Genomic DNA, 21,147 nt, shown 5'->3' on the forward strand with positions numbered 1-21,147 from the left:
GAAGCAGCTTTTTATTCTCTGTTGCAGACCACAGACTTAAGAAATAATAATACAAAATATACATGAATTTGTCCTTTTGAAAGATTCTGGCAATACAGAGTAAAAGATTATCCCATTACTACTAGGACACTTGTAGCTGTATCTTCAGAAAGGTGAACTCTTCTCAGGCCTTCTATTCAATGACGTGGTCATTTAGAAAAAACATAAATGGGATTTTGCTATACAGAAAAAAGCTCTTTATAAGAGTCTTTACCCACACCAATTTCCTACAGCACTTTCCCAATGTTTTCTTTTGATGGTTTCATAGTTTCAGATCTTACATTAAGATATATATATACATACACACATATATATTTCTATATATGTGTGTATATATGTGTGTGTGTATATATATACACATACATATATAAAGAGAGCTTGTCTTAGTTTTCTGTTGCTTACAACCGAATACCCAAAACTGGGTAATTTATAAAGAAAGGAATGTATTTCTTAGTTAAGGAGGCTGAGAGCGGTCCAGGGTCGAGAGGCTGCATCTAGTGAGGGCCTTCTTGCTGGTGGGGATTCTCTATATAGAGTTCCAAGGTGGCACAGGGTATCACACGGCAAGCTTTCTAAGTGTGCTAGCTCAGATCTCTCTTACTCTCTTTCCACTCCCGTGATAGCACATTAATCCATGAATGGATGAATCTATTCATGTCAGAACCCTCACAATCCAATCACCTCTTAAAGAACTAACCTCTCAATACTGCCACACTGGGGATGAAATTTCAACAGGAGTTTTGGAAGGGACAAAGAATTAAACCATAGCAGAGCTAGAGCAGAAAATCTGCATCTTTTCCCTCCTAGCATGTGTTGGAATTGGCTTTTTAAAATGACCATACATGATTTCAAATTTTTAAGCAGCTGCAGATTATACTAGAGTATGTATGAACTCTCATTGTTGGACTATTCTGATAGGGATAGACCCTGAGCTTGTCTTCAACCTTCTATTATTTAAAAAAATACTAAGACAAATAGCTTTGTTTAAAATAGATCATTGTATCTCTTTAGTAGTCCAGTTAAAGAAAAAAAACAAGAGCTGGGCAAAATTTTAAAGCTAACTTTGTATATAATTAGAGAGAACAGTTCAGTGTTCCATTTGAATTGAGAACAAGAAAGGAAACACTTTATAATATACATAGAAAAGCATTTAAAAAAATAGATATAATTCCTCTAGTATAGAGAAGTAAGACTCACCAGGAAGGAGGAAATAGTGAAGAGTGAGAGAGAGAGGAAGAGAAAGACATTTTTTTTTTTTTTTTTTGAGACGCGTCTCGCTCTGTCGCGCAGGCTGGAGTGCAGTGGCTCGGTCTCGGCTCACAGCAAGCTCCGCCTCCTGGGTTCACACCATTCTTCTGCCTCAGCCTCCTGAGCTGGGACTACAGGCGCCCGCCACCGCGCCTGGCTAATCTTTTTTTTTTTTTTTTTTTGTATTTTTATAGAGACGGAGTTTCACCGTGTTAGCCAAGATGATCTCAATCTCCTGACCTCGTGATCCGCCCGCCTCGGCCTCCCAAAGTGCTGGGATTACAGGCGTGAAGTCACCGCACCCGAGCTAGAAAACAAATCTTTGTTTCTAAAGCTCTAGGGGCAAAGATGTGATAATGTCTTTATTAATACTTATTTCTAAGACAAAAATAATATTTTAGATTTTTATCTTTATAAAAATGGATAGACTGCCACAATCATTTTGAAATTATTTCCTAAAGTGTGAAAGCAGGTATAGCTCAGGAATCACTAGTTTCTTAAATTTGTGACCAAATAGCTCTGTGGACTGGAAAAAATGGCTTTATAAGTTATAAAGACAGAAGGCTGGTTTTCATAGAAAAATATCCATACTTTGCAACTGTTCTGGAGCGTTTTTATATGGGCCAGATCATATTAAGACAAAGTGTAGATCACAATGTAGCAGTAATTTCTCCTTTCCTCTTCTGCAGTATTCCATCCCAAACTTGGAACTTTGTTTAATAATGTGATTATTAAAGTGGTATCCAGTGATCAAGACGCAGCTGAGGAATTCAAATCTTAATTTGATAATAACTATGCTTTATTTGAGGAATTGAATTTAAATCTTAATTTGATAATAACTATGTTTTATTTCTCAGAGTTCAAAAGATTCAAAAGGCTCATTTTGATGTAGCGTGAACACTTGGTTCTTTGGAAATTCACATGGTGTAGTTTGGGGGCTAGTGTTGCTTCTTCTGGTCTTGCATTTTATATACTTACTTGCTTAACACCCTTACATAACACTTACTACATCCCAGACACAGTCTTTACGGTTTTGTGCTCTGTGTTTTCTCGTCGTTAAAGGAGATAATATTACCTATATAATAAGGATTTAATAATAATACTGTGAAATTATGTAACCTTCCTAAGGTTGTAAGAGCTAGAAAGTGGTGAAGCCAGAATTTCACTCTTAGCCACTGTCCTAGGCTTCCTCTCCAGCATACCTGGTTCTACCACCTCAGATTCCTTCCTTAAACTGTGAACTTACCCAGTGATGCCAGGATACCAGAAGGACTGACGGAGCTGAGATGTGGCCTAAACATCCTGTTCAAACCCTTTTTACTAGACAGCAGATTATATAGTACTTATTTTCAATGAGTTAACCAGCTGGATTTTGTAAATCTGGAAAACAGTTGAATAAATATTTATTTGAATCTTAAGTTCTCTTTGTGAATAAAATATCTTAATGAGTTAGGGAGTCAAGAATATTTTAGAGTGGAAAAGAGAGATGAGAAGGAAGTAAGAAATGAAGGAAATTTTGAAAAATCATTATGAGCAATATGAAAGCTTTCCCTTTTCCTCTTGATTTGACAGCAGAATCTAAGATTTAAAGAAAAAGAGTGTACCCAAGTTTAGAGTGATTTGTATGAATTTTAAGCCAGTTTGTGTTTTTCCAAATAAACATCCCAGGTTGGGGTAACCAGTGATTGCATCTTAATTTTGGACACTGATCAATATTTACAGTCAAGAAACAAACCAAAGACAAAACAATATGTGCCATTATTGTAAATCATTGTAGCACATCATTCCTTCTTACCAATACCTTCCCAAATCACTGGTTTTCTCTCCTGGGAATGGGTCAGAGTCCTTCTGTCAAATGCCCAGTTTAACTCAAATCAACATCTAGTGTGTAGATGCCATGGGGCAGTTTCTGTCCAGCACCCTAAGACAGCACCCTCTGGGGGTTTTACCAGAAGATGTCAATGGCCTTCTACAACAACACGGTGTTTCTTTAACTTGCCCCCAAGTCGACAGATTTCAATTATATGGACTGACATCTATACCTACTAGGTAGTGTGGGTTTCACTTTGCCTTGCAGTGGTTGCAGTTCATTTGACATGCTCGTTTGACAACAAACTGCCCTTTCCAGTGGCTGTCCTACTAAAGCACCAAGTAAAACAGGAAGGTTGGCAGGTTTCCTGTGAGGCAAATGCTTTTTCATATTGTTTTCCCTCTGGGGGGTATTTCAGAGAACTTACACTTCCTGACAAGTATCTAAATAAGCACTGTACAAAACAAAGATGTGAATCATTTTAAATATTATATTTTATTTACCCAATATATATAAAATATTATTATTTCAAGATGTAATCACAAAAATTATTGAGGATTTTAAAATATTTTTATTACTAAATCTTTGAAATCTTATGTGCTTTTTTTACACTTAAAGCACATCTCAATTTGAACTAGCCATATTTCAAGTACTCAGGGGTTACATGCAGCTAGTGGCCTCTGTCTTGAACAGCGTAGGTCTAAACCTTCTCCTTTTACCCAGACTTGTCCTTTCCTAAATCTTCCAGCCTCTGAAGCCGCCACTGTTAGCATGGGAGCTCCACTTAAAGTCTCATTTCTGATTTCTCCAACTAGTGGTCAAGCAATCATTAATTGACTAATGTAGCCACAAAAATACTCCTCATAAGACATCTATAATTTTTAGATGAAAAATAATATTTTCAGTATTTCAAATGTAACTTTTTTTTTTTTGGCTGATCTAGAAAACATATTTAAAGAAAAGGAGAAAGAGTAGAATAACTTATAATCCTACCACCCCAGATTTTAGTGTACATTCTTACAGATTTTTCTCGTATGTTTGTTTTTTTCCCCAGAAGTGGAATTATATGGTATACATTGTTTTATTATCTTCTTCCCCTTAACAACATCCCAGAAACTTTTTCTCTTATAATGATTATCTTCTACAACTTCGATTTTGATGATCTACCATATGAGTGTGTCTCAATTCATTTACCCGCTCTCCCATTGCCCACAGGCTACTAGACCTTGAGAACCTGCACCTAGAAGAGGAATGGATATCACCTGAACGTACCTGAAGGACAGCCCACAACGTGATATTCCGTTGCCTCCTGCTGGGAAGGGCATGACTGTATTTGTGATTAAATGAGGGAGAGGTGGATTACATTAAATGGGGACACCTTCAGAATTAGCAATTTCTGCTAATGGAGCACGGGGTACCAGGATGTGCTGAGCGACCACGGTGTATACTGGATGCATTAAACCCCTCCTGAAGTGTCTGCCCATCTCTTGATGTGCGAACTCCAGAGTGACAGCATCATTGTGATGAATCTGCTTAGCTTAAGGGACCCACCATGAACAAAGTCATGCCTCCTTCCCCAGGGAAGCTCTCATCCAGTGATTACCAATAGGGGACTATAATTACTTGCCCCTCTTCTTCCAGTTTGGGACATTTCTTCAGAGTGATCCCAGTTCTAGAGCTCTTTGGGCACTGGATTGCAGCTCCTCTTTTCCCTCTGCTTCATCCTGCTTTCTTCTCTTCACTCCCCTACATATGTATTCCCAAGAGCATGCTCCTGCAATAACATTCTGACATGCACATCTCCAACTCAGTGTCTGCTTCCCAGGGAATCCAATCTGTGACAGGCACTAAAATAAACTTTACTTTACTGGTCTGACCAGAGTTTAAGCGCAGGATATGTCTTACAGAGACAGTGCAAGTTAAATAATAGTTCTAAGTTCAATAGTTTTACAGATTTCTCCATAATACTGGTGTTGCTAGTAATGAAACATTTTCTTTCTAATTTAAATCAAATCTGGCCTGGAGCTCTCACCTGAAGAAGTCAACAAGAAGTGTTCTGTATTTGTTACTCTCCATGCGCTTTCCCTACCATTTGGACTGTACCAAGATCCCAGGCCTGTGATCTGAGAAGAAGTGGGTGGGGAGGTGGACAGGCATTGCCTGGCCTCAGTGGTCTCATAGGTGGGCATTTCTTGTGGTACCCTTCATGCTGTGCCAGCCTGTGACCCTCACTACTGCTCTCGGTACTGACACACTTGTTCCACAGCCTCTCCATGAAGCCACACGTCTCCTCTTTATTACGAAGCAGGAAAGTGAGTACAACCTATTTCCTCTCTGGAAATTCCAGCCTTATTCAGTACTTTCCTTATTTATGATGAGGGGATTTTATTTCTTAAGCAGCAGCTGTTGGCTGTCAGCCAGTGTGGAGCAACCTCAGGAAGGTGACAGCCCCTGCTGAGCTGGCTACTTTTCTATTTCCTCAGGGAAGGAAACAATGGTAATACTCTCTAGTTCAGAAGCAGAGGTAGAGAAGTGCCCTCTGGTTCCTGTGCTGGGGACAGATGGTTCCATTTTTATGAGGGCTCCTATCTTTTTCCCTGGTTCAGGTCCTGAAGTTGTCTCTGTCCACCCTATACTAAGTTGGGTGGGGAAGCCATTGTGGAAAGATGCATCAGAGAAGATGTGATTGAGCCACTGTTATGAGTTGAATTGTGTCTCCCCAAAAGACATGTTGAAGACATAATCCTCAGTGCCACAACATGTGATATTATTTGGAAACAGGGTCTTTGCAGAGGTTATTAGTTAAGATGAGGTCATACTGAAGTAGGGTGGGCCTTTAATCCAATATAACTCATGTCCTTAAAAGAAGAGATCTAGAGATACAGATACAAGAGGGGAGAACATCATGTGACGACAGAGGCAGAATTCAAAATCCTGCAGCTGTGAACCAGGAAACGCCAAGGATTGCTAGCAAACCACCACCGGAAGCTAGAAAGAGGCGAGGAAGGATGCTCCCCTACAGGTTTCAAGGTGGGCATGGCCCTGCCGACACCTTCATTTTGGACTCCTGGCTCCACAGTCATGAGACCATAAAGATCGGTTATTGGAAGCTGCTTGGTTTGTGGTATTCTGCTGCGGCAGCCCTAGGAAATGAATACAGCGATTATCACAAAACCTTTAACTAGTGAAACCAGAAAGAGACTTGGTGTTCTGTCTTCTAGTTCAGAAATTGACCCACGTGCTATTCCCAAAGTAGCCAACTTCTAACTGCTTAGGCAGACTGTTTCTTTAGATCCTCTTTGTGACAAGCATTATTGTAGCTCTAATAGTTGCGTACCAAGAACAATATTTAGTTGCTGAGAAGTCTGTTTCTAGCTCAGGGAAATTAGTGAAACTGAAAGAAAAGCTCACAGGGTTCAGGGAACTGGGAAATCCTCATAGGCAGGGGTCCAGGAGGGATTTCATTAAAGGCCTCCGTGCAGAGAAAGAACCTCTAGAAAGAAATTTGAAGATTGCGGAGTACTATTCAGTGTCTTGTTTCATGTGGAGGAAACCAAGATGTGGGAAGGTTAAGTGGCTTACCAGGCCAAGCTGGTAAATGCTGGGGCCAGGACGGGGCCCCTAAGCATCCTGAGATGCAGGACAGTGTGCTTTTCCCAACTCTGAACTCCCTTGCTGGCCTGGCGAAGAGTTGCACAAAGTCAGGAAGCCACTCTGAGGATGTTGTATACTGACGTCTCAAAAATAGTGAGGTAAGCAGAATGAGCTTTGAGGAATGGGCCTGGCGACTTGTTTGAACTGCAGGTAACATCTGAAATGCAGTGTTAAGATAATGAACAGTGTAGACTTTTGTGTAAGATAATGGTGTTATATCCCAGCTCTGTGGTTATAGGGCCAAGTAACTTTAGTAAAACTTACTTTAGCAAAACTTACTTGTTTGTAAAAGGCTTGGCTTAGAATAGGTGCCCGTTAAGGTTAGTTGTCTTTCTTTCCTCAGTTCTTTTTCAAGTTCTCATCTGTGTCCTAAAAATTTAATCTGATATAATAATGAGTATAGTTGTGACACACTATTTCCTTTGTTCCTACTACTAAAAAATAGATAAGGTTTACTAAGCAGATCCTAGACACTGTATCACAATGGCTTTAAATAGGCTACTAATGCCCATAAGCCTAGGATATAGTTATAATTATTAAACTCATTATATAGATGAAAAACCTAGGCTTAAAAAACCAAGGAACTGGCCAGATACGGTGGCTCATGCCTGTAATCTCAGTACTTTGGGAGGCCAAGATGGGCAGATCACTTGAGGTCAGGAGTTTGAGACCAGCCTGGTCAACATGGTAAAACCCTGTCTCTACTAAAAATACAAAAAACATTAGCCGGGAGTGGTGGCGGGCGCCTGTAATCCTGGCTACTTAGGAGGCTGAGGCAGGCAGAAGAATCGCTTAAGCCTGGGAGGTGGAGGTTGCAGTGAGAAGAGATCATGCCACTGCACTCCAGCCTGGGTGACAAAAGGGAGACTCTATCTCAAAAACAAACAAACAAACAAAAAACCCAAGACTAAGGAACTTGATGAGGCTCACATAAGTAGATAGGGGTGGAGCTGGAACAGGAACCTAGGCAGTCTGTGTTTTCTGTGACAAATATGAAAAATCAAGAAGAGCAACATTTAGTCCCTAAACTCCACCATGAAGTGAGAACAGTCATGTTGCAAGGCAGGAAGCTATAGTTTGCTTAATTCTTCCCAATTACCAACAGGTGGCGGTTTGTCAATTTACAACATTGTTGATATGTACATAAACTTAAATGACTTAGAGTTAGTTCTGCCTTTTAAATATGAATCAGCAAGCCAAGTGTAGCCAAGATAGGAAAATTAAGTATTCTGATTAATATTTGAAATATTGGACTGTTTTCTAGCAACACCATCTATTGTACTCAAATCCACCACCAAATAGACTAGAGTTTATACATCCACACGTTTCTTGAATTTTTTTTTATAACATCTCTACCTCATGATTGTTCAGACTACTTGAACACCTCCCAAAATGAGCATACCACCTCTTACAGAAGCCCTTTTCATCTTTAGAGAACACTGAAAATTCTCTCCGTTAGTGGTTTAAAGATCTAAATGTAAAAAGAGCAAAACTTTCAAAATATCAGAAGAAAATACCAGTGCTCCTCAATTTATGATAGGGTTACATCCCAATAAAGCCATCCTAAGTTGAAAATATTGTAAGTCCAAAATGCATTTAGTAACCTAACCTCCCAAACATCATAGCCCAGCCTAGCCTACCTTAAACATGCTCGAACATTTACATTAGCCTGCAGTTGGGCAAAGTCATCTAACACAAAGCCTATTTTGTAAGAAAGTGTTGAATATTTCATGTAATTTATTGAATATCATACTGAAAGTGAAAAACAGAATGGTCATATGGGTACTTGAATTATGGTTTCCATTGGATGCATATTACTTCTGTACCATCATAAAATCAAAGGATCGTTGAGCAGGACCATCATAAATTAGGAACTGTCTGTATAGAAAAAAATATCTTTACTACTTCACAGAAAAAAAATCTTTATTATTTCGGGGGAGAATATTATTTTTTAACCAAAATTACAAAGGAAAAGATGGAGACATCTGATTACATTAAAATTAAAAACTTCTGTTTCTCCAAAGACTTCATAAAAATACAAAAAGCAAGACACAGACAGTCATATGGCCCACCCTAATGATTTCATTTAATCGTAATTACCTCTTTAAAGACCTGATCTCCAAATATGGTCACATCCTGAGATCCTTGGGTCAGGTCTTCAACATATGAATAGGTGGGGGCACAGTTCAACCCAAACACTCACCATAGTAGTGATATTTAATAAAAATCTGGGCTGGGCACAGTGGCTCACACCTCTAATCCCAGCACTTTGGGAGGCCAAGGTGGGTGGATTGCTTGAGCTCAGGTGTACGAGACCAGTCTGGGCAACATGGTGAAACCCTGACTCTACAAAAAATACAAAAATTAGCCAGGCCTGGTGGCACGTATCTGTGGTCCCAGCTACTCAGATGGACGGTTTAAACAATAAACATCTATTTCTCACAGTTATGGGGATAGAAAGTTCAAGATCAAGGCACTGGCAGATTCAGTGTCTGGTGAGGGCTCCCCTCTAGCTGTGTCCTCCCATGGTGGAAAGGTGAGGGCTCTCTGAGGACCCTTTTATAAAGGCTCTAATCCCATTCACCAGGGCTCTACCCACAACCTAATCACCTCACCCATCTCTTAATACTATCACATTGCGGGTTAGGATTTCAGCATATGAATCTGGTGGGGGAGACATAAACATTCCATCCATAACTCTCTGATAATAATAGTATAGTTGAGGATGTGAAGCCATAGGAAATCTTATATATTGATGACGAGGAAACTGATTTTGCATTAAAATTGAAGATGCAAATATCCTATTACCAGCTATTATGTTCCTAGAGATGTATTCTAGAGAACTTTTGCATAGGTAATTAAGAAGACAGGTACACAGATAATCATACCAGCACTGGAAGAATCAGAAACAATAAAAACATCCGTCAGCAAGAAAACAGAGTACGTTAAATGATGTAAGTCAGTGAAAGCTAATGAACTAGCGCTATACATGGAACATAAGTGAATCTCATAAACAGAATGCAGACTGTTGCTACAGTCTTCTAGATAATGATTTCCCATGACTGTATTTTGTTCTGTAAAGGGACACGGCCATTCTCACACTGCTAGACATTCAGACTGGTTCTTCCATGGCCTTCCAAGGCTAGTGGACCATGAGGCTCCTTTAGGACTTGTCAACATCCCAAGCCTTCCCACTAGAGCCTCTTTAACTGCCTTTACACCTTACCCTTCCCACCCTCAGGATATAGGTGTTGACAGGTGTCAGTTTGTGACCTCATTCAAGATTCTTCATTCAGTTAATTGCATGTCTTTTCCATTTTCATCATATCAGTTTCCAGCAGCTGATAAATTCCCTGGGTCCTTGTTATGTAAACAACCCCAATCCGTTTTTTGGAAGCATTTATAACATGAATAAAGAGAATGACTATACTTCCTGGGGGGAAAAGGATTCTGTCTACCAATGGCACAGCACTACTGTGCATAACGTGTGCTTTCCTGCTTATGACAATGTCATGCTTTAATATATTAGGTACTGGTATAATCAATAAGGTGTGTACGTTTCAACTCAAGTTGGCCTTGGAAAAAGGTTCTCTTTCTCTGTTATCTAGCTACCTAGAGAGGAGCTGGGTTCAGGAGAAATGGCTTTGAGAGAGGCACTGTGTAGGGAAGGGGTTATAAGCACACAGGACCATGAGCCAGATGGGCCTGGATTTGAGTTCCAGCCCTGCTTTTACTGTATGTGAGACTTACGACAAGTTTTGTTATTGTTCTTTTCCCTTTGTGAGCCTGTTTCTGCAGCTCTACCTTCTTTATAGGGTTGATTAGATAAGATAAAGTATATGAAGCAATTAACATGACTTCCGCCTACTACATAGTTGGTAAACATTAATGTTATTAAAGAGATCATTTCTTTAAGATAACAATTTCAAGGTTTGAATACAAGATGATAGTGGCCTTTATGTGGTAATGAGGTACAAAACAATGAAACAACTGGAGTGATCGAAGTTTCCACTGAGGAGCTGTTTTTTTATTTTCTCCCAATGTGATTTAAGAAGATTTAAGACTATGGAAGGAAGCCAGGCCTCCAACTGTGGTTCCAGCCTGTAGCTGTGGTTGAATAAGTGACCATCTGAAGAGTATCCCTGGGTAAGTAATTTAATTTCCCTGTATCTTACTTTCTCTTCTATAGAATATTGATTCATGGGAAGATAACAGTTTTGGAAAACCCTCTAGATAGGGACTGTGTTAATAGCCATGCTTGCGTTGCTCTCTGTAAACAACGCAAGCGCTGGGAGTGCAATCACTCAAATCCCATGTCCTGCTTTCAGCAGCTTTCACCCACCGATATGATGTCTGAGTGTTCATTGTCACCAAGGCCATTTTCACTGAGGTTTAATTTGAAACGAGCTGCATCTACTGCAGGACGGACATAATGCAGGTGTGCTCCGCTTTAGAGAAGAACCTTTGCCCAGGAATCTGCACATCGGCCTGATGAATCACAGGGAAATGATCCTGTCAGAGACCCCTCGGGATGTTTCTGCCTGAAAATTTGGCTTTAGCAGGAATGGCTGCTGCTCCCTGGCTCCAGTGGCTGCATATTGACGGATACTTGCCCCATCAAAAAAGCATACAGATGTCCCTCGGTGTGTGAGGGGGATTGGTTCCAAGGACCCTCAAGATACCAAAATCCTTGGATGTTCAAGTTCCTTATATAAAATGGCATAGTATTTGCATATAACCTATGAATATCCTCTCATATGCTTTAAGTTATCGCTAGATTACTTATAACACCTACTACAATGTAAATGCTATGTGAATAGTTATTTTACTGCTTCATTTCTTTTGTATTATTATTTTTTCCCAATATTTCCCATCCGTGGTTGGCTGAATTGGGGGATGCAGAACCTGTGGGTCAATTAAGAAGTAAAGTATTATTAGCCCAGAGAAACACTCTTCTTACCTTTAAGGATTTGAAAATAATGGGGCTTATTCCAAAGCAAGTATAGTGGAAAATACTACTTAACAGTAGACTGAGATGCTGTAAGAATTAACATTCTGGGTGTAAAGGGCAATACAAATCACAGTGTCTGACACACAGTAGACTCAGTGAATTATATTGAATTGAGTGAATAGATGGAGTAAGGGTGTAAGAAAAGAAGAAAGGAAGAAAGGAAAGAAGGAATGAATTAGAAGAAATTAGCCAAAAAGCTAGGACTTAGGCTATGTAGGCTATGATCATAGCTTGAATGACCCTAGGCAAGTCCCTCAGTTTCTCATCTGGGCAACAGAAACAACGTCTTCCTTATTGGTTTTCTGTGAGAAATAAATCAAATTACGTAGAGAGATATGTGGTTGAAAGCACCTGACAGTCATAAGACCTGCAGATCAGTATCAGTTCAATACAATTCATCAAATATTTGCTAAGCACTTACTATTTGCCTGGCATTGTATCCTGGGTGCTAGAATTATGTAGAGATGAATAAGACAGCCAGGCTTGTACCCTGGATAAGGCAACTGGGATGGAGGCAGTCCCAGTTCTTGATCTTAGGACTTTTATTTTATTTTTCATATATTCCTAATAGACTCTTGAAATCCCCCTCTGGTTGAGCTGCCCCAGTCCTTACCCACTGAAAACCCACAAGTCTATTAGAGGAGACAAAACTGTAAACCGAAAATTCCAAAGTTGTGAACTGCAACAATGGTGGTCCCTAGAAGTAGGAAGGAAATAAGGAGGGGCTGAGGAACTGGAGCAGCGGAGTTGGGTGAAGGCACCTGAAAGGGACGATGCATGGGCTGAATTACAGAAAATAAACAGGAGTTCCTATATAACGAAAAAGCAGAGAAAGGGCATTTCAGATCACAGGAAGCATCACATGCAAAGCCAAAGAAACAGGAAATTGCTAATTCCAGCTTCTGCCATTAACTGGCTCTTTTTAACCTTTCTGGAATTTCCTCAGGGTCCTCTGGAATTTCAGTCTTCTCATCTCAGAAAATGAAGGTCGGGGTGGAAAGAAAGAATCTAGAGTTCGGGAAGATGTTTTCTAACTGGATACCTCCATGCTAGAGCATAAAGAAAAGGGGTAGCTTTAAAAATGGCACGAGCCAGAAGCCCCATGTTTTGTGACTATCAAGATGACAGGCAGAGCCTGCAGCCATTCAGAAGCTTTCTCCACTTGATCTTAGCCAAAAGACCAAGAAGCGATCAGAAATTTTCTCAAAGATTAATTTACCCACTTCACCAGTACTTAGGGCGTGGACTGAGCCAGGGCCAATGCTATCAAAAAGACCACAGTCTAGCAGAGGGAGGCAGGCAGTAAATAGGTATATGAATACTTGGAAACCACATTGGTCTGTACACTCTGAGTGCATGGGGACCGGATAACAGAAGCTCCCAGGACGTGCAGGTCACGTCCAGGTGACATGCAGGTTGAGTGACGGTTTATCTCCTAGCCAAATTAACTTCCTGTTTCCTCATCCAGCCTCACCTTCTCCCAGAAGCCGAAAACATTTTCAGCCGCCAATTTTTCCTTGGCAGGACGACAGGGTGCCCTCTCTTCACCTGCAACCTTTCCCAGGCCTTGCCTGGGGCTCCACGCACTCACTGCAAATGCGGGTCCCAGAGCTGACCACAAAGTGCCTGCTCCCGCGACAGCTTCGCGCAGACCTGAGTGCCCAGTGCAGAGCCCCCGGCGTCGTGGGAGAGGGTGGCGGGAAGGCGGGATGTGCAGCGCCTCTGGGTTGGGCCGCGGCAGCTGGGCGGGACTCAGCCTACAGTATAAAAGGGGAGCGCCACTCTCCCGGCCGCAGTACTGAAAGTGGCGCCCCAGCAGCGGGCTAGGGACCACTGGCACTGAGCTTGCAACCAGTCCCAGAGACACTGAAGAAGAAAGGTCTGATTTCTATTTATTCGTTTATTTAGTACAAAAGAACGGAAGCAGGGCTGATTTGTGGGTGCAGAAAGCAAGGCTGGAACTGGTCCAGGGTCTTAAACACGTCGGGACGGTTACAGGGTCCGGGGGAGGGAATCCAGCCGCGTCAAGGGGCTCCAGCAGCCCCAGGCGCCCAAACTCAGCAGCTTCTCTCTCCCGCAGGCGCATCTCTTCCCGCCACTCCTAGCCTCAGCCTCCAAGGATGCGGCTCCTCGAGAAACTCTGCTCCTCCAACTCAGGCAGCTCCGCGCCGAAGCCCGCCTTTGCTAAAGTGCTCACGCCGAATCGCATCCCCGAATTCTGCATCCCGCCGCGGCTCCCGGCGCCCTGCGCGCTCGAGTCTCCAAGCCGGGCCGCCGCCCTGCCCCGGCGCTGCGCCGCTGAACGCGACCTGTGGCCCCGCGCGGCAGACGAGGACGCCGGCCGCACGGACTGGGACCCGCGCTCGCAGGCCGCGTTGTCGCTGCCGCACCTGCCCCGTGTGCTCACCGCCTACGGCTTCTGCGTGCTGCTCGAGAGCCCGCACACGCGTCGCAAGGAGTCGCTCCTGCTCGGGGACCCGTCCGCGCCCCGGCCTCGGACCCGCGCCTATGGCGGCGGCTGCGGCCCGGACGCCCCCCTGGAGACCCTGTGCGGCCCGCGAGCTCCGGGCCCGGCCACCCCCGCGGTCCCCGGCCGTCCCCGCCCGCCCCAGGACGCGCTCGTCCGGCGGCCCCGCGGCTGCCATCTTCTGCGCGCCCCCGACGGGCTGCTGAGCCGCGCGCTGCGGGCCAGGAGGAGTCGCCGCCTGGCCCGCGCCCGCTCCGTCTCCAGCGGGAACGAGGACAAGGAGCGCCGCGCGGGCTCCCAGTCCCCGGCCCGGGCCCCCTCCGCCAGCCCGTCTTCGTCCCGGGACCCGCTTCCTGAGCTCCTGGAGGCCGAGGGCACCCTGGCTCTGGGCCGCGCCGGCGACGCCCTGCGCCTGGCCGCCGAGTACTGTCCGGAAACCGGGCGCCTCCGTCTCCGGCTGCTCCCGGCTGAGGGCCTCGCAGGAGGCGCCCCGGGGCCTCGTGCCGTCCGCTGCCGCCTCAGCCTCGTCCTACGCCCTCCGGACACCGCGCGTCGGCAATGCAGCATTGTGGTGGGGCGCAGCCGCAAGGCCTCCTTTGACCAGGACTTCTGCTTCGACGGCCTCTCGGAGGACGAGGTGCGCCGCCTGGCTGTTCGCGTCAAGGCCTGGGACGAGGGCCGCGGCCGGGAGCGGGGCCGCCTGCTGGGCCAGGGTGAGCTGTCCCTGGGCGCCCTCCTGCTGCTCTGAGGGCCCAGCCGTCCCCAAGGCGCTCTGCCCCGGAGACTCAGGACACTGACAGCCGCGTGGTACAAAATAAATGTTATTTATTTTTCTATTTATGATACTGCTTTATTGACATTTTAGTTTCTCTCAGTCCACATTTGTCATCGTTTATTGGTATAGAAGAAAAAGATAATGACTCCCCGTTCTGTTCACAGGACCCCCATTCCTCTTTCCAGACCAGTTTTTACATTCCAAGGAAAAATGGGTTGGTTTGGGACTGGGAGAGAAAGGAAGTACACCCATTGCGTTGTTTTTCATTCCTTCCGATTTTCTATAATTGTTTAACAGTTTTTTTTTTTTTTAAATAAAGCAAGTTATTCATTCAGAGTCATGCCCAGTGTTACGATTCATATACACAGCTTTACATATTGATGCGGCATAGGTAATAGCCTAACTTGTGTGCGCGCACGTGCACACATCAGAGTGAGACATAAGGATGAATACCTTGGTGGGAAGAACAGGTTTCTTTTGGAAGTTAAGTTTTCAAAAATTGCTGAGGAAAAGAAATGGGAAGTGGAGGACCTTCCAATAGATGGTTATGTAGGGAATAGGTATTCCTGGGGTCTTTCTCTTACCTAGGAAATCTTAGAAAATAAATCTTTCCTGCCTCTGTAAACAAGGTGATATTTTTTGTGGCATTCTCTCACCTAGCTGTGTGTCTAATTACACAGTAATTAGCTTGCCGTAGGATTTCCTAGATGAGTTAAGAAGTAAATTGTCAGTTTCTTGAACACTGGGTTCTACAGAGTGTTTTTAAAATCCAACTGATTTTCATTTGTTAATTCAACAAATAAACCTGAGTCCACTGGAAACTGATTACACCCAAGAGAATTTGCCCTGCGCTACAGGAATCCACCATGTAGTGGAAAGCACAATGGAGTGGGAGACAGATACAGAGTTCAATTTTTTTCTGCCACTTGTCTGGACTAGGGCAAATCAGTTAATCTCCCTGAGCCTCATTTTCTCCATCAGTGAAAAGGGAGTAATAGCTACCTCACATGGTTTTGTGAAGATATGCCTTAATATCCAAATAACCCTTGAATACATGTGAAATATGATAGCAAACCTGAAAAGACTTGCACTGTACTGTTGAACAGTGCTCAATAATGTTCCAGAGAATGAACTCCTTCAGGTCTCCTTTCTTAACAGTTGTTTCTCCCTGCTCCTGAAGTGGAGCCTGGCAAAGGTATGGCTACCTGAGACTGAAGACTTAGAAGAGCCAGGAGAGGGAAAGTAGAACCCTTTAGTATCCCCATGGTAAATTTCCCCATGAGCAACAGTTTGCACTCATTCTCCATCAGAAATTTCTTCTGCATTGTTGTTACAATAATGAGATCTCGGTACAAATTTGATCAGACTAAAAATCCTGGATTTTAAATATTATTTCAAAGTGAACAAATCAGCCTTTAAAAATAATCTCATCAAACTACTTTTGAAATTGAGAAAACACCACAGAGATGACATGCCCAAAGCTATACAGCTCATGTGCATAGCTGAATTCAAACAAGAACCAAGTGTTCTGACTTCTCTGAAGACTGACCCACCCTTGTGGGTCAGAGGAAGTGAGGCCAGTGTGTTGGAGGAAAGTATTCCAAGAAGAGACTGTTCAACCTATGTATTCATATATAAATACATATGTATTCGTAAATAACCTATGTATTCATAAATAAATATATTCATAAATACATGTTTTTATTTAGTAAAAATAAATACATGTATTTAGTAAAAATGGAATTAGTTTCATTCTGTAGACCTCAGAGAACATAATGAAGATGACATACATAAAGACGTCATTCCTTTTCAGAGGGCTCAATTTGACAAAAATGAAACTTCATGTAAAAAATTGACTTAATAGGTAAAGAATCTGGAATGAGCACTTGATGAAATACAACATTTGTTTGTGACTGATAATATATATTTATATAAATTTGTATATTTTATATATTTACACAAATATGTAAATTTATATAAATATATATAGTGTCAAGATCACTGAAATCTGAGAGTGACATCAGCAAGATGGCTGACTAGAAGCGGCATGCAGTAGTTCTCCTGTGCTGGGCTTATTTCACTTAACATCATTTTCACTAGGTTCATCCACATCGTTGCAAATGATAGGATTTCATTTTTTAATGGCTGAATAGCAATCCATTGTGTATAGATACTAAATTATTTTATCCATTCATTCCTTGATGGACACTTAAGTTGATTCCATACCTTAGCTAGTGTGAATAGTGCACCAATTAAGATGGGAGTAAAGATATCTTTTCAACATACTGATTTCCTTTCCTTTGAATATATACCCACTAGTGAAATTGCTGGAGCCTATAGTAGTTCTATTTTCAAATTTTTGAAGAATGTTTGTCATCTTCATAATGGGTGTATTAATTTACATTCCCACCAACAGTGTATAAGAGTTCTGCCTTCTCTATGTTGTTGCTAGCATTTGTTTTTTGTTTTTGTCTTTTTGGTAATAGCCACATTAGCTGAGGTGAGGTGGTACTTTATTGTGATTTCGATTTTCACTTTCCTGATGATTAGTGATGCTGAGTACTTTTTCATCTACGTGTTGGCTATTTGTACGTCTTCTTTTGCCCATTTTAAAATCAGATTATTTGGATTTTTAAATTTGTTTGTTTGCTATTGAGTTGTCTGAATTTATCATATACTCTGGATATTAACCCCTTGCCTGATGCATAGCTTTCAAAAATTTCCCCCGTTCTATAGGTTGTCTCTTCATTCTGTTGATTGTGTCCTTTGCTGTGCAGAAGCTTTTTAGTGTCATGTAATTTCATTTGTCTATTTTTTGTTTTGTTGCCTATGCTTTTGAGGTCCTATATAAATAATTCTTGGCCAGACCAATGTCATGAAGTTTTTCCCTTATGTTTTCTTGTAGCAGTTTCACAGTTTGGGATCTTACATTTAAGTTTGTAATCCATTTTGAGTTTAACTTTTGTATGTGGTGAAAGATAGGGGTCTAGTTTCATTCTTCTGCATGTTCATATCGTTTTCCTAGCACCATTTATTAAAGGGACTGTCCTTTCCCAATGTGTCTTCTTGGCACCTTCATTGAAAATCAGTCGTAAATGTTTAGATCTATTTCTCGATTGTCTATTCTGCTCCACTGGTCTATGTGTCGGTTTTTATGCCAATACCATGCTGTTTTGGTTATTACAACTTTGTAATATATTTTGAAGTGATGTAGGGTGATGCCTTCAGCTTTATCCTTTTGCCTCAAAATTGCTCTGGCTATTCAGGGTCTTCTGTGATTCTACACAAATATAAGGATTTTTTTTTCTATTTCTGTGGGGAATGTCATTGGTATCTTGATAGGTATTGCATTCAATCTGTAGATTGCTTTGGACAGTGTGGGCATTTTAACAATATTAATTTTTCCAGTCCATGAACACAGGATATGTTTTCATTTCTTTGTGTCCTTTTCAATTTCTTTCACCAATGTTTTATAGTTTTCATTGTGGAGATCTTTCACCTCCTTGGTTGAACTTTTTCTGAGGTTTTCAAGCATCATATGTTCTCACTGATAAGTGGGAGCTAAGCTATGAGGATGCAAAGGCACAAAAATGATACAATGGACTTTGGGGTACTTGGAGCTCGGTGAGGAATAAAAGACTACACGTTGGGTACAGTGTATACTACTCGGATGATGGTTGCACCAAAATCTCAGAAATCACCACTAAATAACTTGTTCATGTAAGGAAACACCACCTGTTCCCCAGAAACCTATTGAAATAAAAAAAATTATTCAGAGTTTAAAAATTTTATTTTTTGTAGCTATCATAAAAGGGATTGTTTACTTGTTTTTTGATTTGTATATATTGAAATATCCTTGTATCTCTGGGATGAATCCCACTTTATCATGGTGAAGGATCTTTTCACTATGCTATTGAATTCAGTTTGCTAGTAATTTGTTGAGGATTTTTGTATTTGTGTTCTTCAGGGATATTGGCCTATAGTTTTCTTTTTTGTTGTATTTTTTTCTAATTTTGGTGTCAGGGTAATTCTGGCCTCAAAGAATGAGTTTGGAAGAATTCCCTCCCCTTCCATTTTTTGAGAATAGCTTGAGAAGAATTGGTTAGTTCTTTAAATGTTTGGTAAAATTCAGCAGTGGAACCATTAGGTCCTAGGCTTTTTTTGACGGGAGACATTTTATTACTGATTCAATCTTATTACTCATTGTTGGTCTGATTGGGTTTTCTATTTCTTCATGATTCAGTCTTAGTAGGTTGTGTGTGTCCAGGAGTTAATTCATTTCTTCTAGGTTTTCCAATTCATTAACATATAAGTCATTCATAATAGTCTCTTATGATCCTTTGTGTTTCTGTGGTATGAGTTATAATGTCTTCTTTTTTATCTCTGATTTTATTTATTTGAGTCATGTATCTTTTTTTTTTCATAGTGTGTTAGTACATTTTTTGTTGCTATAACAGAAAACCACATGCTGGGTAATTTATTTACAAAAGAAATTTATTTCTGACATTTCTGGAGGCCGAGAAGTTCAAGATCAAGCAGCTCTATCTGATTAGAGTTTTTTTGTTGCATCATAACATGGTGGAGGGTATCACATGACAAGAGGGCAAGAACATGATAGCTTACATTCCTCTTTCTCTTCTTATAGAGCCACTAATCTTATTATGGGGCCCCACCCTGATGACCTCATCTAATCCTAATTACCTCCCAATAGCCCATCAAATATGAATTTAGGGGTTAATTTTCAAACACATGAAATATGGGGGACACATTCAAACCATAGTAGTTACTCTAGCTTTATGTTCATCAAATTTTTTTAATTTTTATATTTTTTCTATTTATTTATTTATTTTAGTCTTTTATTATTATTATTATTTTATTATTATACTTTAAGTTCTAGGGTACATGTGCATAACGTGCAGGTTTGTTACATATGTATACTTGTGCCATGTTGGTGTGCTGCACCCATCAACTTGTCAGCACCCATCAACTCGTTATTTACATCAGGTATAACTCCCAATGCAATCCCTCCCCCCTCCCCCCTCCCCCTCCCCCCTCCCCATGATAGGCCCTGGTGTGTGATGTTCCCCTTCCCGAGTCCAAGTGATCTCATTGTTCAGTTCCCACCTATGAGTGAGAACATGCGGTGTTTGGTTTTCTGTTCTTGCGATAGTTTGCTGAGAATGATGGTTTCCAGCTGCATCCATGTCCCTACAAAGGACACAAACTCATCCATACATTAAAAAGTCAGGAAACAACAGGTGCTGGAGAGGATGTGGAGAAACAGGAACACTTTTACACTGTTGGTGGGATTGTAAACTAGTTCAACCATTATGGAAAACAGTATGGCGATTCCTCAAGGATCTAGAACTAGAAGTACCATATGACCCAGCCATCCCATTACTGGGTATATACCCAAAGGTTTATAAATCATGCTGCTATAAAGACACATGCACACGTATGTTTTTTATGGCACTATTCACAATAGCAAAGACTTGGAATCAACCCAAATGTCCATCAGTGACAGACTGGATTAAGAAAATGTGGCACATATACACCATGGAATACTATGCAGCCGTAAAAAAAGGATGTTCATCGATTTTTATCTTTTCAAAAAACCAACTCTTTGTTTTGTTGATCTTTTGTGTTGATTTTTTTGTCTCTATTTCACTTATTTCTGCTCCGATTTTTATTATTTCCTTTATTCTACTAATTTGGGGTTTTGTTTTTTCTCATTTTTCTAGTTCCTTGAGGTGCAATGTTAGAGTAGTTTTTTTTTTTTTGGAGCACTTTCCACCTTTTAGATGTAGGTATTTATTGCCATAAACTTGCCTCTTAGAACTGCTTTTGTTGTATGTATAGGTTTTGAAAAGTTGTGTTTTCATTTCCATTTATCAGAATAATTTTTAAAATTTTCTTTTTAATTTCTTCATTGATCCATTAGTCATTCAGGAGCATGTTGTTTAATTTTCATGTATTTGTCCAGTTTTCAAAGTTCCTTCTGTTGATTTCTAGTTTTATTCCATTGTCAGAAAAGATACTTAATATAATTGGTTTATATACCGTGATTACGGTATGAGAGTATTCTGAATTTGTCTGTATGCTTACTTTTGTCAGTGAGTTTTGTAGCTTCAGATGTTTTCTTG

At 41.3% G+C, this 21,147-nt stretch overlaps 1 protein-coding gene across 2 annotated transcripts; it reads left to right on the forward strand.

Moving 5' to 3' along the window:
- Positions 1-5,729: 5,729 nt before the first annotated feature.
- Positions 5,730-15,065, forward strand: LOC105489135 (C2 calcium dependent domain containing 4B). Of its 2 annotated transcripts, XM_011753834.2 has the most exons (3): positions 5,730-6,849; positions 10,807-10,897; positions 13,843-15,065. In XM_011753834.2, the coding sequence occupies exon 3, from the start codon at positions 13,883-13,885 to the stop codon at positions 14,975-14,977; it is 1,095 nt and encodes a 364-aa protein (XP_011752136.2). In that variant the 5' UTR covers positions 5,730-6,849; positions 10,807-10,897; positions 13,843-13,882; the 3' UTR covers positions 14,978-15,065. The 2 variants fall into 2 exon arrangements, with proteins under 2 accessions (XP_011752136.2, XP_011752132.2); XM_011753830.2 differs by lacking the exons at positions 5,730-6,849; positions 10,807-10,897 and adding an exon at positions 13,505-13,641.
- The last annotated feature ends 6,082 nt before the right edge of the window (positions 15,066-21,147 follow it).

Source organism: Macaca nemestrina, chromosome 7 (assembly GCF_043159975.1).
Source record: "Macaca nemestrina isolate mMacNem1 chromosome 7, mMacNem.hap1, whole genome shotgun sequence".
In the NCBI taxonomy this organism is placed as follows: Eukaryota; Metazoa; Chordata; class Mammalia; order Primates; family Cercopithecidae; genus Macaca; species Macaca nemestrina.